The sequence below is a fragment of the Dermacentor andersoni genome, chromosome 10, assembly GCF_023375885.2.
Source record: "Dermacentor andersoni chromosome 10, qqDerAnde1_hic_scaffold, whole genome shotgun sequence".
In the NCBI taxonomy this organism is placed as follows: Eukaryota; Metazoa; Arthropoda; class Arachnida; order Ixodida; family Ixodidae; genus Dermacentor; species Dermacentor andersoni.
Window position 1 is genome coordinate 54,489,172 of NC_092823.1, and position 21,962 is coordinate 54,511,133.

General features: G+C 43.6%; 1 protein-coding gene across 2 annotated transcripts in view; it reads left to right on the forward strand.

The window, feature by feature from the left end:
- Positions 1-21,962, forward strand: part of emb (exportin-1 emb) — a 52,944-nt gene that overhangs the window by 22,212 nt on the left and 8,770 nt on the right. For both annotated transcript variants that reach the window (XM_050190880.3, XM_050190881.3), the window contains 10 exons: positions 714-872; positions 1,242-1,460; positions 3,083-3,221; positions 5,343-5,446; positions 6,607-6,841; positions 15,147-15,445; positions 16,529-16,945; positions 18,538-18,609; positions 20,247-20,322; positions 21,761-21,853. In XM_050190880.3, the coding sequence (XP_050046837.1) occupies positions 714-872; positions 1,242-1,460; positions 3,083-3,221; positions 5,343-5,446; positions 6,607-6,841; positions 15,147-15,445; positions 16,529-16,945; positions 18,538-18,609; positions 20,247-20,322; positions 21,761-21,853 (1,813 nt within the window). The remainder of the gene's footprint in view (positions 1-713; positions 873-1,241; positions 1,461-3,082; positions 3,222-5,342; positions 5,447-6,606; positions 6,842-15,146; positions 15,446-16,528; positions 16,946-18,537; positions 18,610-20,246; positions 20,323-21,760; positions 21,854-21,962) is intronic.

The window sequence follows — 21,962 nt, forward strand, 5'->3', positions numbered from 1 at the left end:
GTAAGTTACATCAGAAAATTCGTCAAGTACAATGTACACACTAGCTGCCCACATGATAACTTCAGGTTGTAATTCAAACATGCGAGAAAATGTAATTCTGTTACGCAGAAATTCAAAGAGAAAGTCTCAATTGGCAGACAAATGTATGCCGAAAAAGGTCTATAACCTTGGGGCATCTGTGGTGTAGGATATCCAAAATGTGGATGTCTTGTGGATATTCCATTTGTCTTCGAAATAGTGCATGGACATTGGGACACGATTTGAATGTCCTATGGGTGAAGTGTTTTCACTGGGCTTTCTCTGCCGTACCCTTGGAACCAAAGCACCAGAGCCTACCAGAAAGGTACCAGAGTGTTTCTTGCTTTGAGCAAACATATTCAGACAGGTTATCGAAGCAGGCGAAATCGGCAACAGCAAGATGCTGCAAAGTTGCTGTGATCTAAAAATGGTCTGTTGCTTGTCAATTTTAACCTCTTGTTGCCAAGTTGCTGCTGGTAGTGGGCTGCATTGTTAATAAAGTATCTGCATAACCCACAACAGGCATGTGCTCTGGACAAACTTGTAAAATACAATGCTTGCTATTTGCTGCTCTCTCCTTCCGGTATTGCCTCTGCAGGGTTCTTGTGGATGTTAAATTTCACAGCTTGGCAGGTATGCTGAGCTGCCTTGCATTGCATTATCGTCGTTAATGCAATATTTTTCGTCCTTTGCAGATGTTGCCACCGGCAACGGTCATCAAGGAGGCCTACTCCAACGGCCAGGACGACGAGCAGAAGTTCATCCAGAACCTGAGCTTGTTCCTGTGTACCTATCTCAAAGAACATGGTGCGCTCATTGAGAAGCGTGCCGACCTTCTCGAAGTTCTACATGCTGTACGTAGGCATTTCCTTTTTGCCGTGTCTGGGCATTGAACTAGAAATAATGAATCGAGAGATTTGTTGTTAGAGGGCTTTGTGTACCCTTACCTGTTTGTCTTGTGCTAACCCTTTGTGGTAATCATGGAACCATTCTGTGCTCAATCAATTTTTTTTTGTCATCTTGTTATGCTGGAAAAAATGCATAATCTGTGCCAGATGTGCCCTGTTACTTAATCCTTTTGATGTCATGCCAGCAGGGCATGCCTCATGCTGAGATTTTGCACAGGGAAGCAGAAGACTAGTGCCTTGCCACAGGTATCTGCGGAAGCCCATCCGCAATGGCTAGGTGTACATGCAATTCCATTTATGCTGCATGCATTGCAGGCGCTGCATTACCTGCTGCTCATCTCGGAAGTGGAGGAAGTGGAGATCTTCAAGATCTGCCTGGAGTACTGGAACGCGTTGGCCTCCGACCTGTACCGGGAGATCCCTTATGGCCTCGGGACGGGCGCTCCGCTCTACGTGGGTGGGGAGCCTGCCAGGCGAAGCCCCGGTTCACCCCAGTCTGCCCGGCGCCTTCTTTACGGGCCCGTCCTCACCAAGGTACATAAGTGCCAACTCTCCCGCATTTTTACGGATTTGGGCTACTTTTGGGGATTTTATTACTGCTGCATAAAGTTTTGTGAAATACCAATTCTGGTACTGTAAAAGATTTGCGTGTTGGTTTCCGAACCTTTCGTTGGAGGTTTTGCGAGTCATAGTAGTCCTTGAAGTCACTAAAAAAAATGAGTGTAAATCTGCTTTTTTCAAGACCTTGACAGCCCTTAATTTTGAAAGAGTGCTTAAAAATTGTTGAACTTTGCATTTGGTTAACCTTACCATATTTTACGGGCCCATCCTTAGCAAGGTACATAAGTGCCAACTCCTTAATTTTTACGGATTTGGGCTAATTTTTTTTATTTTATTGCTGCTGCATAAAGGTTTGTGAAACACAAACTGTGTTCTTGGAAAAGATTTGCTCGTTGATTTCTGAACCTTTTGTATTCACAGTAGTCCTTGAAATCACTGAAAAAAAAAAATCTGCGCTTTTCAAGACCTTGACAGCCCTTAATTTTTGAAGAGTGTGTTCATTTGTGTGTCTCAACATGAGATTTATGCAAGCCACGATTCAAGCCAATTCAATCCAGTTAGCATCATTGTGGTAAGGAGCCGTCTTGTTGAGGGTGATTCGTGATGGTTTGTCCGTTCTGTGTGCCGTTAAAAAATGTTGTTGTTTAAGACGGTGTTTCATTTTCAAGCTGTCGGACTTCATGGTTCTTCAGTCCTGGAAAATGCTGTGTCAGGGCCTTGAAAGTAATTGAAAACGCTAGAATTTTTTATTAGGGGTGTGCAAATATTAGAAAATTTCATATATTATTTAATATTATATTTTTTAACATTCCTATTTGGTTTGAAAACTAGGTATTGAAAAAGTTTTTGAATATTCGATGGGATGCGAATATTCAAAACAAATTGAATATATTGTTGGATGTGTGGGAGCAAACCTGGTTCTTAGTGTTTATTTCTATTTAAGAAAATGTGTCGGATTCTGTATATGTCTGATTTTGTGCTGAATTTTGCTATAATTTCATGCTGCTGGCGAGATTTCACCTGTAAAATATGCTTAGCCACTGGATTTCTAAGCTTTGCAGGAAAGCCAGCCTTTCAGTAGTGAGGGGCTGTGGTTTGTGAATAGCAAGCATGCACTCTTTTGCAAGTTTCACCTGGACACCTTTGCTTATTGCTTGACAGCAAATGCTGCGTGTGACAGAGGCTCAAATGCCTCGGAGTTTACGGGAAGTTGATGTGGTATAATAAGGCACAGGTTTGCATGAACAGACAACTAGTGGAAATTACTCCATCTACCAAAGCTAACATGAGCCAAATACACAGGTTTTTAGTATAATAGCTTACTAGTTTTAGTTTTTACCATTGACCATGTAATTGCAATGTTCCAACATCACATTTAAATAAACCAACTTGCTAATGAATCCATGTGCATACCATTATTTGATATTCAATGCTAAGTATTCGTAAGTGGGAACGCCACATGATGAGCTTCAATTCGTATTTGAAAATTTTGATATTTGCACACCCCTATTTTTTATGCAGAAACTGCTACCAGCACTATTTGGGCTCAGTTTTGCTCCGATGCTGATGAAAAGTTCTTTGTTTTTCCTCTCCAGTTGCGGTACATCATGATTGGTCGTATGGCAAAACCTGAAGAGGTCATCGTCGTCGAGAACGAGCAAGGTGAAGTGGTGCGAGAGTTCATGAAGGACACGGATGCCATCCAGTTGTACAAGAACATGCGTGAAACACTTGGTGAGCACGGTTCTGCCTCTTTCAGAGCACACTGTTGATTTTGTCTTGGTGTCAAATCCGCGGGCAGCATCAACATGCATGGACTACAAAGTATCCTCCATTTGTGTTACTGCGTTTGCTGTGAAATGAGGTCACTGATAAATTTTTAGCAGGAAAAAAACCGAAGGCATTTCACAGCTAAAGTTCCTCCCCCTGCCCATGTTCGTGTGAGGGGGGGGTGAATCATGATAGTATTGCATCCAATTATCTCAGTGTTTTGGATAGCCTGTTTAACAGTTTATTGCAATGGTGTAGGCCAAAGTCGCACTAAAGCGGCATATCATAAGGCGCCAGCAAAAACACTGAGGACAACATAGGGCGAATTAATTGTACTTGCTAATTGAATGACCGTATTAACTAGACTCTAGCGCGCACTTTATTTCTGATAGAATGGGCCCAAAAATTTCGTGGGAGTTAGAATCAAGTCTGACCCTAAATCTGTTACCATATCGCCATCGGCAATTCAAAATGGCCGCCTCATACGCACTTCGAGCCTAGCTGCTGTAAGGTCCTCCATGCGCACCGTCTGTCCTCCCGTTTTCTGCCTTTGCTTTATCGGCATGGAAGTGCCGACTGGAAGGACATGCCGAGTTCATTACGATGCCGTAATTATAAGAAAAGTGATCACATGTCCAGAGACACGGAATTTGGGCCCCATCACGGGCGTTCGGAGTTCCCGAAACTTGCATGCGGGTCTGGCGCAAACAGGAGAGGCGTTCTCTCTGGCTGCTGCTATGTATGGCACGGCCTCCATCTTGAAAGCGATCTGCGATGGAGACAGAATCTGTGCATCTAGGTGCATCGTGCTGTGTTCTCGTCACTTAGTTCGCGATGAAGCGAGAGGCCGCACAAAGATCAATTAGTTCGTTCCTGCTATCACACTTCTTCCCTCCAGCGTTTTGATGAAGAGTTTCTGCAGTCATTGCATGAGGCCTGTTCATGTTTGCTTGGGCACGCATAATGCCATGCTTGTTAATTTAGTTGGCGAATGTCTAAAAAAAAATTTTTACAGCTAATAAAACTACTGTTCTTACTTTTCGTATAGCTGTCTACTAATTTGTTATCCTAATCAATGCTTCACCCCTTGGGCGACACCGCGACTTTTTTATTTTTTGCAACCTTAGTGCATTGGGAGTAAATCTTTGTTTCTCCACATTAAAGAAAGTTGTATTTCTGTATGAAAGAATGAGGTGCGCAGTACTGTCAAGGACTTTTATTTTTTTTTTTTTAGGTCACAGCAAACGTTTGCACATTACAATTGAGGGCGGATTAGAATTGGGTAAATGCGGTATAGAAGATGATAAATTAATGGAAATGAAAGTGGATAAAAAACAGCTGGCTGCAGGTGGGATACGAACCCACGTTTTTGCATTACGCGTGCGATGCTCTTTGCCAATTGAGATCTACCGTGGCGCCGTTTTCACACTTCAGGGGTATTCACGTTTTACAATTACAACAAACCCTGGGGAGTGTTAGCCAGCGCCACCACTCGCAAACCTCGGTGGCAGGTGCGGGCTCCAGCCGTAGCTGACATCCACATAATGCGAGGTGTTGCGCAAATCGTTGCCAAACTTGCCGCTCTCATCGCACCGCCCGCCGCAGAGAATGGCAGTGTGCTTGGGTTATCGCCTACTAAAAGCGTGCAGTATGCCTCTAATGGCACCACGCCCCACATCCTGTAAAACAGATAGGTGAAGATCCATATTGCAACAGGGTTGGCGGAGATAGCTGTGATTGCAGCGTGCGATGACCTAGCAGGAGATTTGCTGTTGCCAAGATAACAAACTTGAGTGTGCACCAGTGTGTTCATGTGAGACAGGTGGGTGAGTGTTGCCGGGAAGCCGATGTGGCGGGCAGCTACAGTTCTTGGTTGCGCCACCCTTTCTTGTTGTCACGAAAAGGATTTCCAAAGAACTAGTGTACTGACTGCTTTGTTCAGGGCATCCAAATGTCAGTTTGCTAAAATTTATGCAGCTGTGTTGGTGGTACAGCACTGGTCCTGTGTGCCCATGTGTCTTGCATTCGTATTTTGGACTGTTCAACTTGATGAAGTGCTTTTCGTCCTTTTTTTTTCCTTGGCAGTATATCTGACTCACTTGGACTACCTTGACACGGAACGGATCATGACGGAGAAGCTGCACTTCCAGGTCAATGGCACAGAGTGGTCTTGGAAGAACCTCAACACTGTACGTAATAGCACTGCTATTATTTGCAGAGACAGCCAGCAATCACACATTCTAAAACATTGTAGAAATTCCACCCTACACTTCTTGGATGTGGAGAGATGAGGCTTAGTGTGAAGCTTAGTTCATCCCTTGCAAGATGTCTTAATTTGGTATTTAACTTCTCTGGCAGTATAAACCCACTTTGTGTTTAATAGTGGAGTTATTAATAGTGATGTGTGAATATTCGAATGTTCGATTCGAATCGTTTAGTATTCAGTTCGATACGAAATACATTTTTACTGTTCAAAGTATACTCACCTCCGAAAATTGCTGTCTGTTCTTCAAGTCAGCTTCGCCTCCATACAACTGTGTTACGCGGTGAAGCTTATCAAAAGTAAGAAAGGGGCATGGGACGGGCCTCTGCTAATGCTTGTGGCTGTATCAGCTCAAGCACCCACACTGTGCTGATGCTTCGTGAATCTGGACCACAGCAGTCGCCAGGTAGACAACTCTGTGTCAAGCTACCAATCTAGTTTCCAAAGTACAAATTTGACTAAGTATCAAGCTTGGCAAGGCTTTTAGACTTTTGTTCCAAAGTGTTTGAATACCACCCTGATGCTTCAATGGAAAACTGTATTGAAAACCTGGCTTTAGAAGAAGCAATGAAAAATTCAACGCCAAGGAAGCCAGATATGCACTTAGCAGCGAAAGCTTCTGCAGTAGCTCCTTTCACGTCAGCACTGCGATAAGACTTTCATAAGGTCCTCTACCAGCAGCACTTGTCACTTGCTTGTAGCAGGAATTTTCAATGCGACAAGCACAGGTTGAAAGATTGTGCATCATGAAATATGGGCCGGAAAGATCGATGCAACTGGTGGTGTAAGCATGGTGCTCGCCTCACTCTTGGCTCGACTTTTCTAAGCTCTCCCATCCCCTGTCTACCTCTACCACGTGACTGGCTTCGCACACACACAAGCACATGCACTTCTTTCTACTTTGCATTCCTAATGCAAACAAATTAATAATCAGTTTGTTCTTGGTTTGCGTTATTCGAAATTGAAAAATCGATATTTGCATGCCCCTTGTTATTATTATTAACCATTGAAAGAAAAGTTTGCGACTGCTGCTGCTAGTCGTTGCTTGCCTTCCAAGCCTGATGGCATCCTTGGCCTTGTGCGCAGCTGTGCTGGGCCATCGGCTCTATCAGTGGCGCCATGCACGAGGAAGACGAGAAGCGGTTCCTGGTGACGGTCATCAAGGACCTGCTCGGCCTGTGCGAGCAGAAGCGTGGCAAGGACAACAAGGCCATCATTGCCTCCAACATCATGTACGTAGTGGGGCAGTACCCGCGCTTCCTCCGTGCCCACTGGAAGTTCCTCAAGACGGTCGTCAACAAGCTCTTTGAGTTCATGCACGGTGAGTCGGCCAGCAGTTTTCACGCTCTCCTTCCCCTGCTCTGTTGCTTCCTCCCATTCTTTCTACGTTGTGCAGTGAATCATGCTGCAACAGCAAGGCCAAGTAGAGTCGAAGTGAGATCTAATCGGCAGGCTTATGTGCTAAAATAGTTCCGACATGTCAAGTAATTTCATTTGAACAAACTCGCGTATAACAAGGTAACTTTTGTGATTAGTTATTTATATACTCTCTAGTGAAGAAAAGAAGCACGGAGGAATTAGTTTTTTTTTTTTTAGAATGATACTATGCAAAGTAGGCGGTAATTTTTGCCTGTGCCTTGGAACTGTTTCTGAGCGTCGCTAAGAATGGCAGCTACATGGGATCTCTCTTCGATACAGTTCTGATACCATTTTGGTGTGCTTCCGAGCATTCTCGCATGCGTGCTTGAAGAGGGCAACTACAAAAACAAAAAATGCACACAACCTAAAATAGCTTCGCTGAACGCTGCTGCATTTAGACATGCAAGCATTGTTATGGCGCTGGCAGCAGGCTCCCCCCCCTCCCCCCCCCCCAATTTCGGTGTATTCAATACCAGGTTCTTTATGAGCTAATTACATGAGTATGGATAAGTAAGATTTGGCTTTGGTGCCAGTTGGTTGTTAAGACCAGCGAGCAACGTGAGACAGAGCCCACAAGTAGACCAGGACTGTCCTCGTTGCCTTATGTATACTGTATTGCGTTGCACGCTCGTTGTAATAATAAGTATTGGTAAGTTTCGCATGTTCGATGTAGGGAATAATTCACTTTATCTGGGTTCGGTATGTTTGGGTGTGGCTGTTGTGTGTACCCTTGTGCTACGCTTTCTGTAAACTATCTCACTTATCTGTGCAGTCTCTCCCTTCTGCTTGCATCTGATCAACACCTCTTCCTTTAGCTGCCTCAGAGGCTGTGTCATTGTGCAAGGTACTATGGGTATTGTAATTTCCATGTGGGCCACATGTTAATGCAGCACTGGTAGCAACATTCTCTGACACTTTCTTCAACTACCACCCCTGAGAAAGGTTTGTCTTGCATCATTGTTCTTGAAGAATGGGGGAAAAAAGAAAATGAATCCACTGTAAACTAATGACTGTTGCGGCCGTTGCCTTTGCACCAATAGGTAGAATATGTTCCTGGCAGTTAGAGTTCTGTGGGCTCTAGTTGTCGGGGTCACCAGATGGCGTCACCTTTGCAGTGGTGCACGTCTATGTCTTCAGTGTTTCTGTTATCAGTAACTTGTAATGTGCTTACTGGCAGGTTAGAACTTTTTAACTAGTTTCTCTTGCCTGATGGAATTGTAACACAAGGTCCTTAAAGTGAGGCGCTGTGTGTGTCCAATACGTTGACACTTTCTTTAAAGCGTCTGAATGGCTACCTAGCCTGACTTGATGCATTGTGAAGAGCTCGCCTTGTTTAAACTGTTGATTAGTGCGCCTAGTGTCAGTTGTAGATGTCTTATACTTATGTTGGTCACAGCTGAGATCTTTTTGTAACTCTAAAAAGCGTAAGAAAAGATGCTTTTGTTTAAAACGTCTTGAGTAAAACCTAATTAATTCGGATTTCACAGGACTGGAAAAGATGTCAACTTATCGAGGATATTAAGAAAACACTAAGCAAGTGCTTACTAAGTCAACGCACTTTTATTTACTGAATGAATCGGCATATCCTGTTTCTACATTGCATGAAAGCGGGTTCTGATGACTCTGGCATTGCGGACTCCGCCACTTCATTTCGGATGGCTGCGAGCGCCGCTTTAGCTCTTTCACGTCGCACGCTTGCAGCAGGCTGCGATCGTCGAGCTCCGAGAGCTGTCCGAATTTACCGGCATGTGGCCAAATACGCCCGAATTATTGACAGTTTGATTCCATTAAAGAATGCATACGCATGCTGGGACCAGAGTACGAGGCAGAGTTATCCGATTTTTCGAGTAAACGAGCATCAGATTAATGAGGTTTTGCTTGTACGTGCACGGTATTAACACATATAGCAGCATAACTTGTGGATGTTTGATACAGCTGCTGGCACAGAAACTGATCCCTGGAGCAAACCAAAATGCTAAAGGAACATTAAAGAGAAAAATAATTTCACCTGTATTAGTAAATTACCTTTCTACAATGCCAAAAAAATCTGCAGAAATGGGACATCATAAATTTTGACGGCTTCTGCTAAAGCCTAGTTAGTTGTTAATCGGCAAAAATGGACTACATATTATACAGGAGGCAAAGATTGCACTTGGCCATTTCGCTAACATTTACTGAGCCAATGGGGCCCCATTTAAAAGAAGGGTACTTTGAAATCTATGATGTTACTCTGATGAGTGCGCAAGCTGGTGTACTTGCACGAAATTGATAAAGTTCAACTTTGCAGTTTGTTTTAGCAGAACCTTGTGTCTTTGTTGGTTACGATTCTAAGCACCTCGTATTACCTCGTATTTGTTACCATGTTTCTTGAGCCTACCTCCCCCTTACTTAATCCCTTCAGGCTCATAACGAGAAAATGAATTAAATTTAAGAGAACATTTCAATTAATTTATTTTCTCTTGTAATAACCTACCTGTTATTGCAAGATTAATAAAAATAAAGTTTTCAAAGAATACATTGTCACTCTGAGGTGATTTAGTGTTCCTCTTTAGTGTCCTTTAACATGCTATGATCTCGATGCTTTCATTGTCGCTGAGGCATTGTTAGGTCATATCGGAAACAGATGTGGAGTAAAAAAAAAAAAGACGCGTAAATTGCATCGCAGGACCTTGTAACAGCCCCAGGAGGTCGAAATTAATCCAGAGCAACGTTAGCATCTCTCATCGGGCCCACCTGTTGCCTTGGGACATTAAACCTCATTGTTTGATTCGATTTGACCTCTTTTTTTTTTTTTTTAAGAACAATGCACCCATGTCAGGGTAATGGGTTATGGGTAATGGGTATGGGTAATAGGTAATCGTAATGGGTTAAGACTGCTGCAAACAACTTCTTTTAACAGAAGTTTTGCATGCCTTGGATAAGGGCATCGAAGCTGCTGTATAGCGAGCTTAATATTTCGGTGCTACTGGCAATTGCTCAAAAAGGAGAGAGAAAACTCCAATAAAGTGGATTTGTGCATAACTTTGTCGTCAGGTAAGGACAGCTCAATAAAGCTGCTGAACAATAATAGCGTAAGCCAATGCTAGCGCTCCATAAGCTTCCTAAGCTCCAACACTACAAGTTGGGCTATGTAGTAAAGCTAGTAGTGCTAGCTGGGTTTCAGACTGCATTTGACGTGGCTTGGCGCCCATCGGTAGAGTATACAATGGCCCAGTGCACATTGGTGTATCTTCTTCTTCTTTTCTTTTTCTTTTCCAATGCTCTTTTATGGTTGGAACCACTTGGAAATGAGGTGGGTAATATTCAGACCGGTGAAGATAGAGATGATCATGGGATAAGTTGGGTACGTATTCATTGCTTTTGCAACTTCTCTGGCCAACATCGTTGCGCATCAACGCAGCTTTAATACTTCGTTCTCCGTAACCGATCTTTGAATTATGGATTTTCCATAGAAATAGAATCCATAGAATCTCTGTTTGAAATATAAAAAGGCTTCTTTTTTCAGTAGCCTTTTCAATAAGTTACAAGTATACTACATGCACTGTGGTACCTGACAAAACACTTGATACAGCAAATGTTTTCGACACAGGTGAGTTTTACACCATTATTGCGCAGCTTACTGTATTGATGGTTTGCGAGTAACTTTTATAAAAGGGAGCAGGAAGCATTGATGTCGGAAGGGAATGTCAGGCACTATTCTTGGTGCTGTAAACGCACGCATTATTTCGTGCTGCCAGGTGTCAAGGTGAGTTTTTGGCCACGTGCGATGAGGTGCACAAGGTCACAGGATTGCTGAATTTCCTGTTGCCTGTGAAGAAGGCACATGTGTTAGAGGTATTTTTCCACCTGCGCCTTTCTCGAATCAAAATAAGCATTGTGTGCGTGTCGGATACATGGGACTCAGTCAGCTCTGTGGTTTGGCTTTCCTGCATTGACTCTTGTGGTATAACCACCAGTGGGCACATGGCAGCATTGCATTGGCTCTCTCATGCGGGTGCGGCCTGGTGCGGGCCCACCGTTGAATGGAAGAGGGGGCTCCAAGAATGCAATAGCCTTCTTTGATTGCGCTGTTCTTGGCACCTTGCTTTCTTTTACCAAACTTGGGTTGCAGAAATCATGTTATCTTGGATCCATTGCTGTGCGACACGTTTGTTGAAGTGTTGAATTGGAGCTGACAAACTTGGGTGTGTGCATTTAGAGGCAGCTTTCGTGCCGCCAGCTGCCCTTTCTGTGTGTTGCTGCTGAAGGCTGCGTTCATTGGCTGATAATGGAAGTCCTACTTCACTGCAAATTCCAGGCACATCGCCCATCTCACTGAGATACATCAAACATTTTCTTAAGTTTGTTCTTGCTTGAGAACATTTTCTTTCTTTCCATCGTTGTAGGCTTTGTGTGGGAACATTTTGGCCTTGTTTTGTATGCGTGAAAGTGTATGCGTGAAGTGTGTGCGTGAAAGTGGCTGTAACGAGTGCTAGATGGTGCCGTAGTGGACGTTGAAGAGCGTTAATTAGCTTAGCAATGCTTTGGGGCCTTTTGAGGAATGGTGATGTGATTTTTTGTTGGTGAAATTTCTAAATTTCAAGCTCTACCACAGGCTGCTTCCAAGACGTAGAATCGTGTGACGTTGGGCTGGTTGGTCAAACATATAAAAAAAAAAATGTTTTGCGCTGCTAAGTGCAAGGACAGTAAACACAGATATGAATAACACAAGCGATTATATGTGTAATTCGCATCTGTGTGTGTTGTGTATCCTTCGTGAAATTCCTGTTTGTGCTGGAATCTTAAGTAAGGCTTCCACAGACCAGTGACCTCTGACCTTTGCTGATACTTTGTGTACATGTTTTTCGCTTGGTATAGTGAATCGATGAAGTGTATGTGACTTTCTTTCCTTCCTTTTTTTTCTTTTCGTAATTTATTGACTGGTTATTGACCTCTCTCTTTCATGACTGTTCTGGTCTGTGTGTAAATGAGCTGCGCGTGCAATTTGTGGTGAATGTGTGTGCGTGCTATGTGTGAATGACCGGTGTGGGTCAGAGTGTGCAAGGCATGGGCCGAATCGGCGATGTATTCACAAAGTTGTCTATATGATGCGGCCATGATGATTGCAATAAAGTATGGGGCGTGATTTTGGCTAAGGTGGCTTGTATTACCTTGGAAAGAAAGCCAGCTGTTTGGTGCATGAAGTCGCCTGAATTGTTCGTAAATTGTTGCAACGTGAGCTATCACCATCAGGCGCGCATGGTGACGGACTTTGTGAGACTGCTTGTGAACTGCTGTACCTAGTCTGCGCTGAATATTACGGGTGTACCAAAAATTGTGTTACGTGTGCAAATGTTCACAACTTGTCACGCCTTCACATTTTGCATCAGAATGGATATTGTATGAATGGAGTGAAATGGAGCTATATGAATGGAGTTGGGGCTTACCCAAGTTTTTCTTTATTTTTCTTCTTTTTCTTTCTTTTTACATCGGCCTTAGAGTATATCATATGTTTATGCTCTATAAGCAGTTGGGACCTCATTCTTGAGCGTCTCTTGTTTTATAGGTGTAGCTGCTCCTAAACTCTGTTGCCAACTTGATGATTAGTAACATCACTTCTATTTCGACACTGCACTTTGTGTGTCCTCCTTGCGAGGTATTGTGTGGCGTAGTACATGTTCTAGCAATGAATTAATAATTAAAGCAGTTTGGATGTCAACTTTTGTAATGAAAAAAAAAGTGTTGCCAAACGTGTGGGTGCGTGGAGGAGTGCCTGGAAGCATTGTGAATGGCCTTGTCACTTGTGAACTGCGCGGGGCTTTGTAGACACCCCGCATTTTTTTTTTTTTTCATTTTGTTTCTCTTCAAAATGTCGCAAATGTGTGGCTGTTGTGTGAATGTTCTGGATGCGTGGACCTCGAATGTTTGAGTTGCAATAAAGAGGGAAGAACTGTTTACCTCGCATTTTGTCTGACTTGAAATTGCTTTGCACTGCACTCTTCTTTTTTTACTCTCAAAAGTTGAGCAGTACGCTTGCAAAGCATCTTAGTCAATTTCTTAAAAGCCATTAAATCTTCATCTGCCAACAACCGTATGTTTCTTTTGTTCATTTGTGTAGATGGAATTCTGCAACAATTTTTATCAGTTGTTGCTTTATTGCAGTACGAGATATCCCCCCCCCCCTTTTCTTTTTCTAAGTCGCCCAGGTGTTCTGCGTATCTTGAATTTTTTTGCAAGGTACTATATCACTATAAATAAGAGGGCTGTTTTTGGATACATCATGCAAATAAGCACTTCACAAAACGAGTGATGAACGAATCAGTCAAGCCATAAGGAGACCATCTGTTTGCTTGTAATGGCCACCGTATGAATTCAACAATGATGCCAAGGAAAGCCTAGAGAAATAGCTCTTTTTTTTTTTTTTTCATTACACTATAGAATTGTGATAAGTTTTGCAGTAAGCTCCATGCATTCTTACTAAAGAAAACTGAAAATAGCAGAAGCGACTACTTTGCCACCACTGGGAGCCAAACACTCGGCCTTTGAGGAGAACTTATGAATGCGTTGTTGCACTAACAGGGAAATTAAGACTCGGGAGGGCAAGTAGGAAACGATAGGTCGAACGCTGAACTTCAGCGGATTTTATTCTTGCAGCAGAGCAGGGAGAATCGACAAATGCGCATGCACACGTCAGTGGCGTCGAGCGATTACAGTGACTTTTTTTAACAGCTGCATCTCGTGAAACAAAAACTTGGCCCTTGAATGACTTGCATCACACTCCGCCGACACGAGCTACGATGGCGGCTGTCGCCTTGTTCAATTTCTTGGGTGTTTGTATACCTCTAGTATTCATAGCAGTTGGATTGTTAGCCAGTGCATCTCGCAACTGTTGTGGCGAATGTTGAACAACTTTTCAACTGCAGGCATTTAACTGCAGTTAAATGAACTGCCTATATTTGAGAGGATGTTGAAAGGATCCTTTGCAGTGCCGAAGCAGTGGATGTGTAATACATGCGTCTTCTAAATTGACATGCTTTTGACTGCTACGTGCATTCGGCAGTCATTCCGTCACCGGTCTGATGGAGCAGCGATGTAGCCAACAAGTATCGTGCTGGCACGTGAGCCTTGGTTGAAGTGCCTCACATTGCAATTTGCCGATGGCTTCCTCGACGTTCGCCACGTTGTGCGCTTTGCACCGAATCAAAACGAGACAACTGCTTGGCATAATCGCAGTAAGAAAAATCCACTGTGTAAAGTGCAAAAAAATGAGGGAAAAGGGAACGGAACGAAGTTCGAAGCATGGATGTTGCCTGCTGTTCCTTTTGGAACAATAATTATGACAATGTATACTCTGCCACTGTGTTGTGGTTTTACACTTGCAAAGCATTTTTCTTTGCTCTTTGGACTTGCACTAGAATAACAAGCTGTCAGTGTGAAAATTGCTTGATCTGTATAGTTATTTATCAGTAGCCTTGTCAGCGGAAGATATATTTGGGGCTGCTGGTAATGAGCCGATTTCATCTAACTCCTTAATTCAAGTAAGACGTGCCTGTGACAGTCCATTAAGCAACAGACTCGCTGCTTTTCTTTCTCTCTAACCTCGTATCCATTTTCTTTTCTCAATTGACATCATGATTGAGCATTTCGTGACTTCACCTTCCAGCTTTCAACTCTTGCTCTTGCTTTCTTTCTAGGCACTAGTGAGCATTTTGCGAGGTGAATGCTCATTTCCACTTTCTCCTGACCAAATTAAAGCAGACTATACCTCCATGCGTAGTGTTTTGTCGTGTTGCCTTGCTTCTGCCGCTGCACTTCTTGGAAAGACAGTCGACGCGAGTTAGGCCTGGACCTCACTAAAGCAGCACATAAGGTTATGGCACCGTGTAAGAACGCCAACTTACACATTTTTAATGAAACAGTCGCTTCGAAATTGGTGTCCACCTTATGCAATCGGGTGGGTGAATATTAAAAATATTGAATACATATTGTATACTCTTTGCTATTCAATTCATATTTTATTCAAGAATTGGTCGTGTGTTTCTGTTCATATGCTAAGGCATAACACTTCATGTGGCCAAGGGAAGAAAAGTCCCTAGGAAGAAGGTACCAGTATGGTGGCTACTGCTGACTGGAGTTGGATGTGGCAACACAAGCCTTGCACATTCTTTTTATTCATTTATTTTTTCCTCATTTGGCCTCCTCTCTCTCTCCTTGTGGTTGCTTTGCAGAGACGCACGAGGGCGTGCAGGACATGGCGTGCGACACGTTCATCAAGATAGCGCAGAAGTGCCGCCGCCACTTTGTCCAGGTGCAGGTGGGCGAGGCTGTGCCCTTCATCGAGGAGATCCTGGCCAACATGAGCTCCATCATCTACGACCTGCAGCCCCAGCAGGTGCACACCTTCTGCGAGGCTGTCGGCTACATGATCTCTGCGCAGGCCGACCAGTCGCAGCAGGAGCGCCTCGTCGACCGGTACATGCTCCTCCCCAACCAGGTGTGGGACGACATCATCAAGCAGGCCAGCAAGGTGTGTGCACCCCCCCCCCCCTCGCTGTTGCCTCTGTTTTGTCTCCTGCTGTTCCTTAATGCTCTCCCTTCGTTCTGCTCTTCATGTCCCCTTCCCCCTGGGGGCTGAGAGGTGTTCTCTAAAGGGATGCAGAAAATAGCGCCCCTTTCTCCTTACAGCCACGCTCTCTTTGTTTGCTCTCGCGGTGAAATCCTGTTATGAATTTTCTGGTGCTTAAAAAAAAAAGAAAAAAAGAACTTCCTGGCATCTAAATTTTGTATGATTCATAACAAGCAACAATCATATCACCAAACTGAACCTAAGGCGTTCTTGTTATTTATAAGAATTGTTTTTGCTTAAAGAAGTTCTTGGTGCATTTTTGGGCCATTACATTACATTACATTCTCATTACATTAGTTCTTCACTCAGCATAAGAAGGAAAAGAGGCTAGTCAAAGATCAAAGTAATACTCTAACTTCTGAAGGATTTCCACCAGGGACCAATGGTGTGAACCTGTATGTCCTGCAATTTCAAAATCTATTGGTTGAACTGTATGGTGGCCCGCACAGTGAAGGTGGCAGTGATGTCCTGTGGGAGCACCACGACACATCTGCAGCTTGGACTTTGTATGGAATGTCACAGCAACGACAACGGCAATACGCCTGGAGTGTCCATATAATTGCTGTCGCAATTAAAGGAATGGGTGCTTGCAAGGCATGCCGAATAAGGCCTTTGCAAGTAGCTGATGCCTCTCTGAAATGGCCCGCTGTTGTAGCTCAGTGGCAAAAATGCTTGTGTACACAGATTTTGGGGCACATTAATGAACTCCACGGGGTTAAGATCAATTCCGAGTCCTCGCCTTATGGTGTGCCTCATAAGCATATCGTAGTTTTTGCATGTAAAACTCCAGAATTCTTATTTTTCTCTTCAGAAGTCTTCATTAGTGTAAGCCCACCCAGTCTGAACGGGCGACATAACAGCTGCACTCACTGGAATCGTGAGGTGCGAGACCTTTGTTACTCGTGGTGTGTCTACAATTTGCGAGTCCTGAACTCGAGCAGCCTACCAACTTGTGCTGAGTGAATGCCTTGCGCGTGCGTGCAGAACGTCGACGTGCTGAAGGACCCGGACGCCGTGCGGCAACTCGGCAACATCCTCAAGACCAACGTGAGGGCGTGCAAGGCCCTGGGCCACCCGTACGTGACGCAGCTGGGCCGCATCTACCTGGACATGCTGAACGTGTACAAGGTGATGAGCGAGAACATCAGTGCTGCGGTGGCCTTGAACGGCGAGGGGGTCACCAAGCAGCCGCTGATCCGCTCCATGCGCACCGTCAAGAAGGAGACCCTGAAGCTCATCGCCGGGTGGGTCTCGCGCACCAGCGACCCCAAGATGGTGCTGGAGAACTTCATCCCGCCGCTGCTGGATGCGGTGCTCCTGGACTACCAGCGGTGCACGGTGCCCGCGGCAAGAGAACCCGAGGTGCTCTCGGCGATGTCGATGATCGTCCACCGGTTAGAGGTGAGCGGGCGGCTCTTATTGGGGCAGACGATCGTGACGCCGTACCTGCAAGCTCTCGCGAATTTTTCGTAGTTTGTGGGTTTGCGCTCGTTCTACAATTTTACTAGGGTTTTGTCAAGTTTTCCCAGAAGTGGATGCTGTAGCCAGAACGTTCTGAGGGTGTCGGAAAATTGGGCAGTGCAAAGTTGTAAAAAGAAAGGACACCAAAAAGAAATTGTGAAAGTACATGTGCTATCCTTTCGTAACGACATTAGGAGTCGTGTGTAAGACAAGGGTACTTGTTTAGAGCTATAGTTTATATGGATAAGTTCCTTAATGGGACACTAAAGGCAAATATTAAGTCATGCTAAAGTGACAGATTAATGATAGAGAACATCTAAGGCATGAATATTATCCCGAACAGAGATTTAATAATTGAGAAATGGAGGTAAATGCAGCATGTGATTTGCAACTCCCCCGCGAAGGCGCTATTCATTATAATTCTGTCACTAATACCCAACCATACGTAATAAAAAGATAATTGCATCGCATAATGATGGAAGAAAATGCTACTTGTCCAGTTATATTCAATTTGTAGAAAGAAAAAAAAAAGAAGTCATTGACCTTGCCCTTGACAACGACGCAGGCAGTGAAAAGGTTTTGTTTTCACTTAACACCGGTGCTGCCCGCACTTTCGCGTTTCAGTAGTTTCGCTGCCGAATAGTGTTGTGCTGGTTTTGCTAGCTGAAACAGAAGGTTTGAGTATGGAGGTTAGCAGGTGTGTAGCTCTCATGATGCTTCAATTGATTTAAGATAGTAAAGCCTTGTTATGTTTTTGACTGGTCATAAAGCATGCAAGGGTTGAGTAAAATGTAATTACAGTAGAACTTCTTTATTTATATCTTTTTCAATGTACCACATAAGAATAATGCGTGGTCTGGGGCAACGTAACTTCCAATAACACTTGCGGGAGCACTGCGGATTATGCAGGAAGCTAACCTTATACACAAGTTCATTCTAAAGTTGAATAGAAAGACATTACAACTGTGAAGCGAAATGTAAAGAACAGGAACGTAATACACGGGACATTATGGCAACTAAATTGGACCAATGTTTCAAAGCGTAAGAGCTGGAACAAAATGGAACATAACAGGGAAGTATCCGTGAGGTTGTGCTGTAATTCTCAGAGAGCTACCAGACTTTGGAGGAGGGTGGGATGGAAATTGGGACTGCTGAGACATGACAGCAGCCAGAAAAACATAACAGTGGCAACTGGAAGGCAGAGTTCTGTGAGAAAAATGGGTGGAACTGTCCCCTTACATTTCTCACGGGGACTACAAGAATGTAATGCAAAATGATGGGAATGTAAATGTTATCATGGGGAGAAAAATACTAGTGAGGTGCTACTGTGTTCCGATTTCATCAAAGTATGGAAACTTGTTAGCTGCCATCTTTCGTCAGGGAATGATATAGCACAAAATCCAAAGTTTAACTGTTCGTTGCATACATGCTTGTGGGCCTGATGGGTTGCTTGTTTGATCAGCCTTTACCAGGGATTAGCTGTGCCTATGTATTCAATGTTGGCGTTCGCTGACCATAGTGTGTTCGTGCAGGGCTTCATCACATGCGAGATTCCAAAGATCTTCGATGCGGTGTTTGAGTGCACATTGAGCATGATCAACAAGGTAAGGCCACCTTTTACCACTGCCATAGTTATGCTTGCTCCATCCCTTCATCTGGTGTGACATTGTGCAGTGCGATATCGGGATGCTGGCATTTCATGCACAGCGAACTGGCTCATTTAATGGCACTCTCGTTCACACAACTCAGCGTCGCTTTTCTTTTTCTGCTTGCCGTTTCTGTTATGAGCTGTTAGGGGAAAAAAAAAAAAGAATTATGTGCATAGAAATTATGTAACAGTTCTTGTTGCCGTTTGTGAAGCTGACTCAGAAGCACATTGACGTGCGCAGCATTTCTTGCTCAGATTTGCTGCTTGGCATGATCGCATATGACATCTTGTGCATTGTCATGGGCTGTTCTCAGCAGGATCAATCGCTCTGTGTGTGGGATGGAAAGAACAGGACCGAAAGAGAAAGGCCTGTTAAAAAATTCATAGTGGCTTTGTAAGTCTGGCAGTCAAAACGCAAAACCATTTGCTAGGCTCCTGGTGACTCAGTGGTTATGGTTAATACAGAAAGTTGTGCTAGTTGAAACTGGGACGTTATTTAAAAAATTATCGCACTTTCGCCATAAGGGCAAACCAATTAATGCAATAGCCATGTTAGAATGTTGCATGAAGTGTGAGACTCGTAGCTGTAGTGGCAGTAAGAATTCAAGTAAATGTAAGCTGACTCAGTAAGAACGTGCTGTTGTGCTAGGGGTCCTCTGTTTGAATCCTGCCATCAGATAATTTCATTTATGTTTAATAATTAGACGCACAGTCTTTCTTGGCAACTTTATTACCACCTTTCCGTATCGGGCGTGTTTCAAGCCTCTTTCCTGGGCCAATCACTTAAGTGTAGTGCACAGCTGCGTCAGCAAAATGGCATCATTTTCAGGTTTGATCTGTGCTGTTGTTTCGCACTTCTAATATTTAAGTCTCAGAAGATTTAAGGTAAAAGGCATGTGCTGTGGGTGTTTTGATTCATGACATTTGTTTGTGGGCTGACATTCTCAAAATTGTGAGGGATAATTTTGTCAAGAATGTAAGACCTGGTATGAACAACTTTAGTGATATAGTGCTGATAGAAGATAGAATACTTCATCGCGATGGCGACAGCGACGCCGATGGCAATAGTTCGCTTGGAGTGTTCATGTAATTGCTGTCGTAATAAAAAATTTGCAGCACTTAGTGGGAAAAGAGGAAGGCAAACAACCAAATTCTTTATTTGACAGCGCGATTAACACTGTACTCGCACAGCTTTCACCACCTTCTTTAATGTAGAATGCACATTGATATGGGAAGTCTTCCACATTAAAAAAAAATTTTATCATCGAAATCTGCATCTAGTGTGGCTCTTTTTTGCAGAACTTAACTGCAACATTGTTTTGAAGGGCACGGTCACCTTATGGTTGCGTCTTTCCACAGCTGGTTGGCTGCGTGAACGTAAATTTGAATTAACCTAGTCCAGCTGCAAGGAGAAATTCTGAGACGTGGAAGGGTGGCGTTGGTTCATTACAAGAAAAATTGCTGAGGAGAGGCTGGACTCGAGTGTTTTGTGTCAGGGCAAATTCCAGTATTACAGGCAATGTGTGTGTGTGTGTGTGTGTGTGTGTGTGTGTGTTTCTTTCATGCCTGATTGAAATGTGTGCCTCTTTGCAGGATTTTGAAGAATTTCCCGAGCATAGGACAAACTTCTTCCTTCTACTCCAAGCTGTTGTTACTCACTGCTTCCCCGGTAAGTGCATATTCCTGACTGCTGTGAGAGAAGAGGGGTGTTGTGTCCACATTGCAAGTCATTGTCTCCAGGTTAACCCGTTCGGGTCCAGTGATTGCTGTAGGAATCGTGATGTTTTGCTCAAAATATGCAACATGGAGAAAAACAAACAAAGCTGTTTTTTTAGAAATGTGATTTTCGGCAATGGTAATTACATAGTTTGACAAATTCATGCTAGAGAGAAATATGGCTCTCTCTGAAATTTCGCAAATGCCAATGCCCTGTGTTAGACCACTCTATTGGCGAGTGTCTGCATGAGCCACCAAAACGGACTGTATCTGGCAACTCCAGCTGAAATTTGTTGGAATGCATGTCCTGTGACTGCAGGCTTTGTCCTTCATAAAATTGGCACCGGTAAATAATGTTCCACCGTAAGGAATACATAAAGCTATTGTGAAAGTCACGGTAATGCCCTGTTGTCACCAGCATTGCTGATTGAGCATGAAATTCCAAAGGGAAAAGTGCACTTTTCATTTCTAGAATAATACCTAAATCGGTTCTGCCAAGTAAATGAAAATGGATGTCTGACAAAATATCCATCTGGCATGGTCTTTGTGCCCATCAAAGGTTGACTAGGTGGATGGGATAATGCGGTTAATATCGTATTTACTTGATTCGAAGTCAAGCTTCTTTGCAGAAAAGCTTACTGAACGATTATCTGTGCATTAGAATCGAGTACAAAACAAAAACTTCAATAGGGACAAGTTATTGTCATTGGAATTCAGGATTGTTCTAATCCGAACCAATGGACATGTCACGTGCAGTTTTAAGAGATGTGGTATTGTTTGAGCCTGCTTTGGAACTTCGCTAGGCTGCCATAGTCGCAGTGCATTTGAACAAATGCAGCTTATGAATGCCGTGGATGGCATTGAAGATCTTATGAGCTATTGATATATTGATAGGGAGGCTTGCGAGAGTGATTATCTGTGAAAGCCGTGGAATGCAACAAATTTTTTTCTCCATAGTGAGAACAAATTTCCGTTACTTTCTTACGTTAAAGAACTTCAGGGGGTTAAAATTAATCTGGAGTCTCCCACTACGGCGTGTCTCATAATCATATCATATGGTTTTGACATGTAAAACTCCAGAATTTAGGAGAACAACCAGCAAACAGACCCCTACTGTACTTCCACAGAGTGCTATAACTCGCTTGTACAGCTTTGCTGTCTTTGAATGTATCAGACGTTCAGATTGGCATACATCTGCGAAGGTTTTTTAATTTCTGGCTCTGAAAGCTAGATGCATGTTACTATCGAGGGCGAGTTGAAATTGAGTAAAATACGGTATTTGTGGGTTGTCTTTGTGCAGAAAAAGGAGGTAGGTACTGCGTGTTACTTATTTGTTATCTTGTTTGGCTTGTCTGTTTCCTGACTTTTGCTGCTCCTTCGCCATTTTGCAGCACTTCTGAGCATCCCCCCGGCACAGTTCAAGCTCGTCTTAGACTCTATCATCTGGGCTTTCAAGCACACCATGAGGAATGTGGCCGACGTCGGTAAGCATACCTGAGCATAACAGATTGCAGGGCACTCTTGTGACGCACATTATTGTTGAAGCTTACTGCAAACAACCTCATTTGTGAGGTCTGGATGTTTTAGATATGA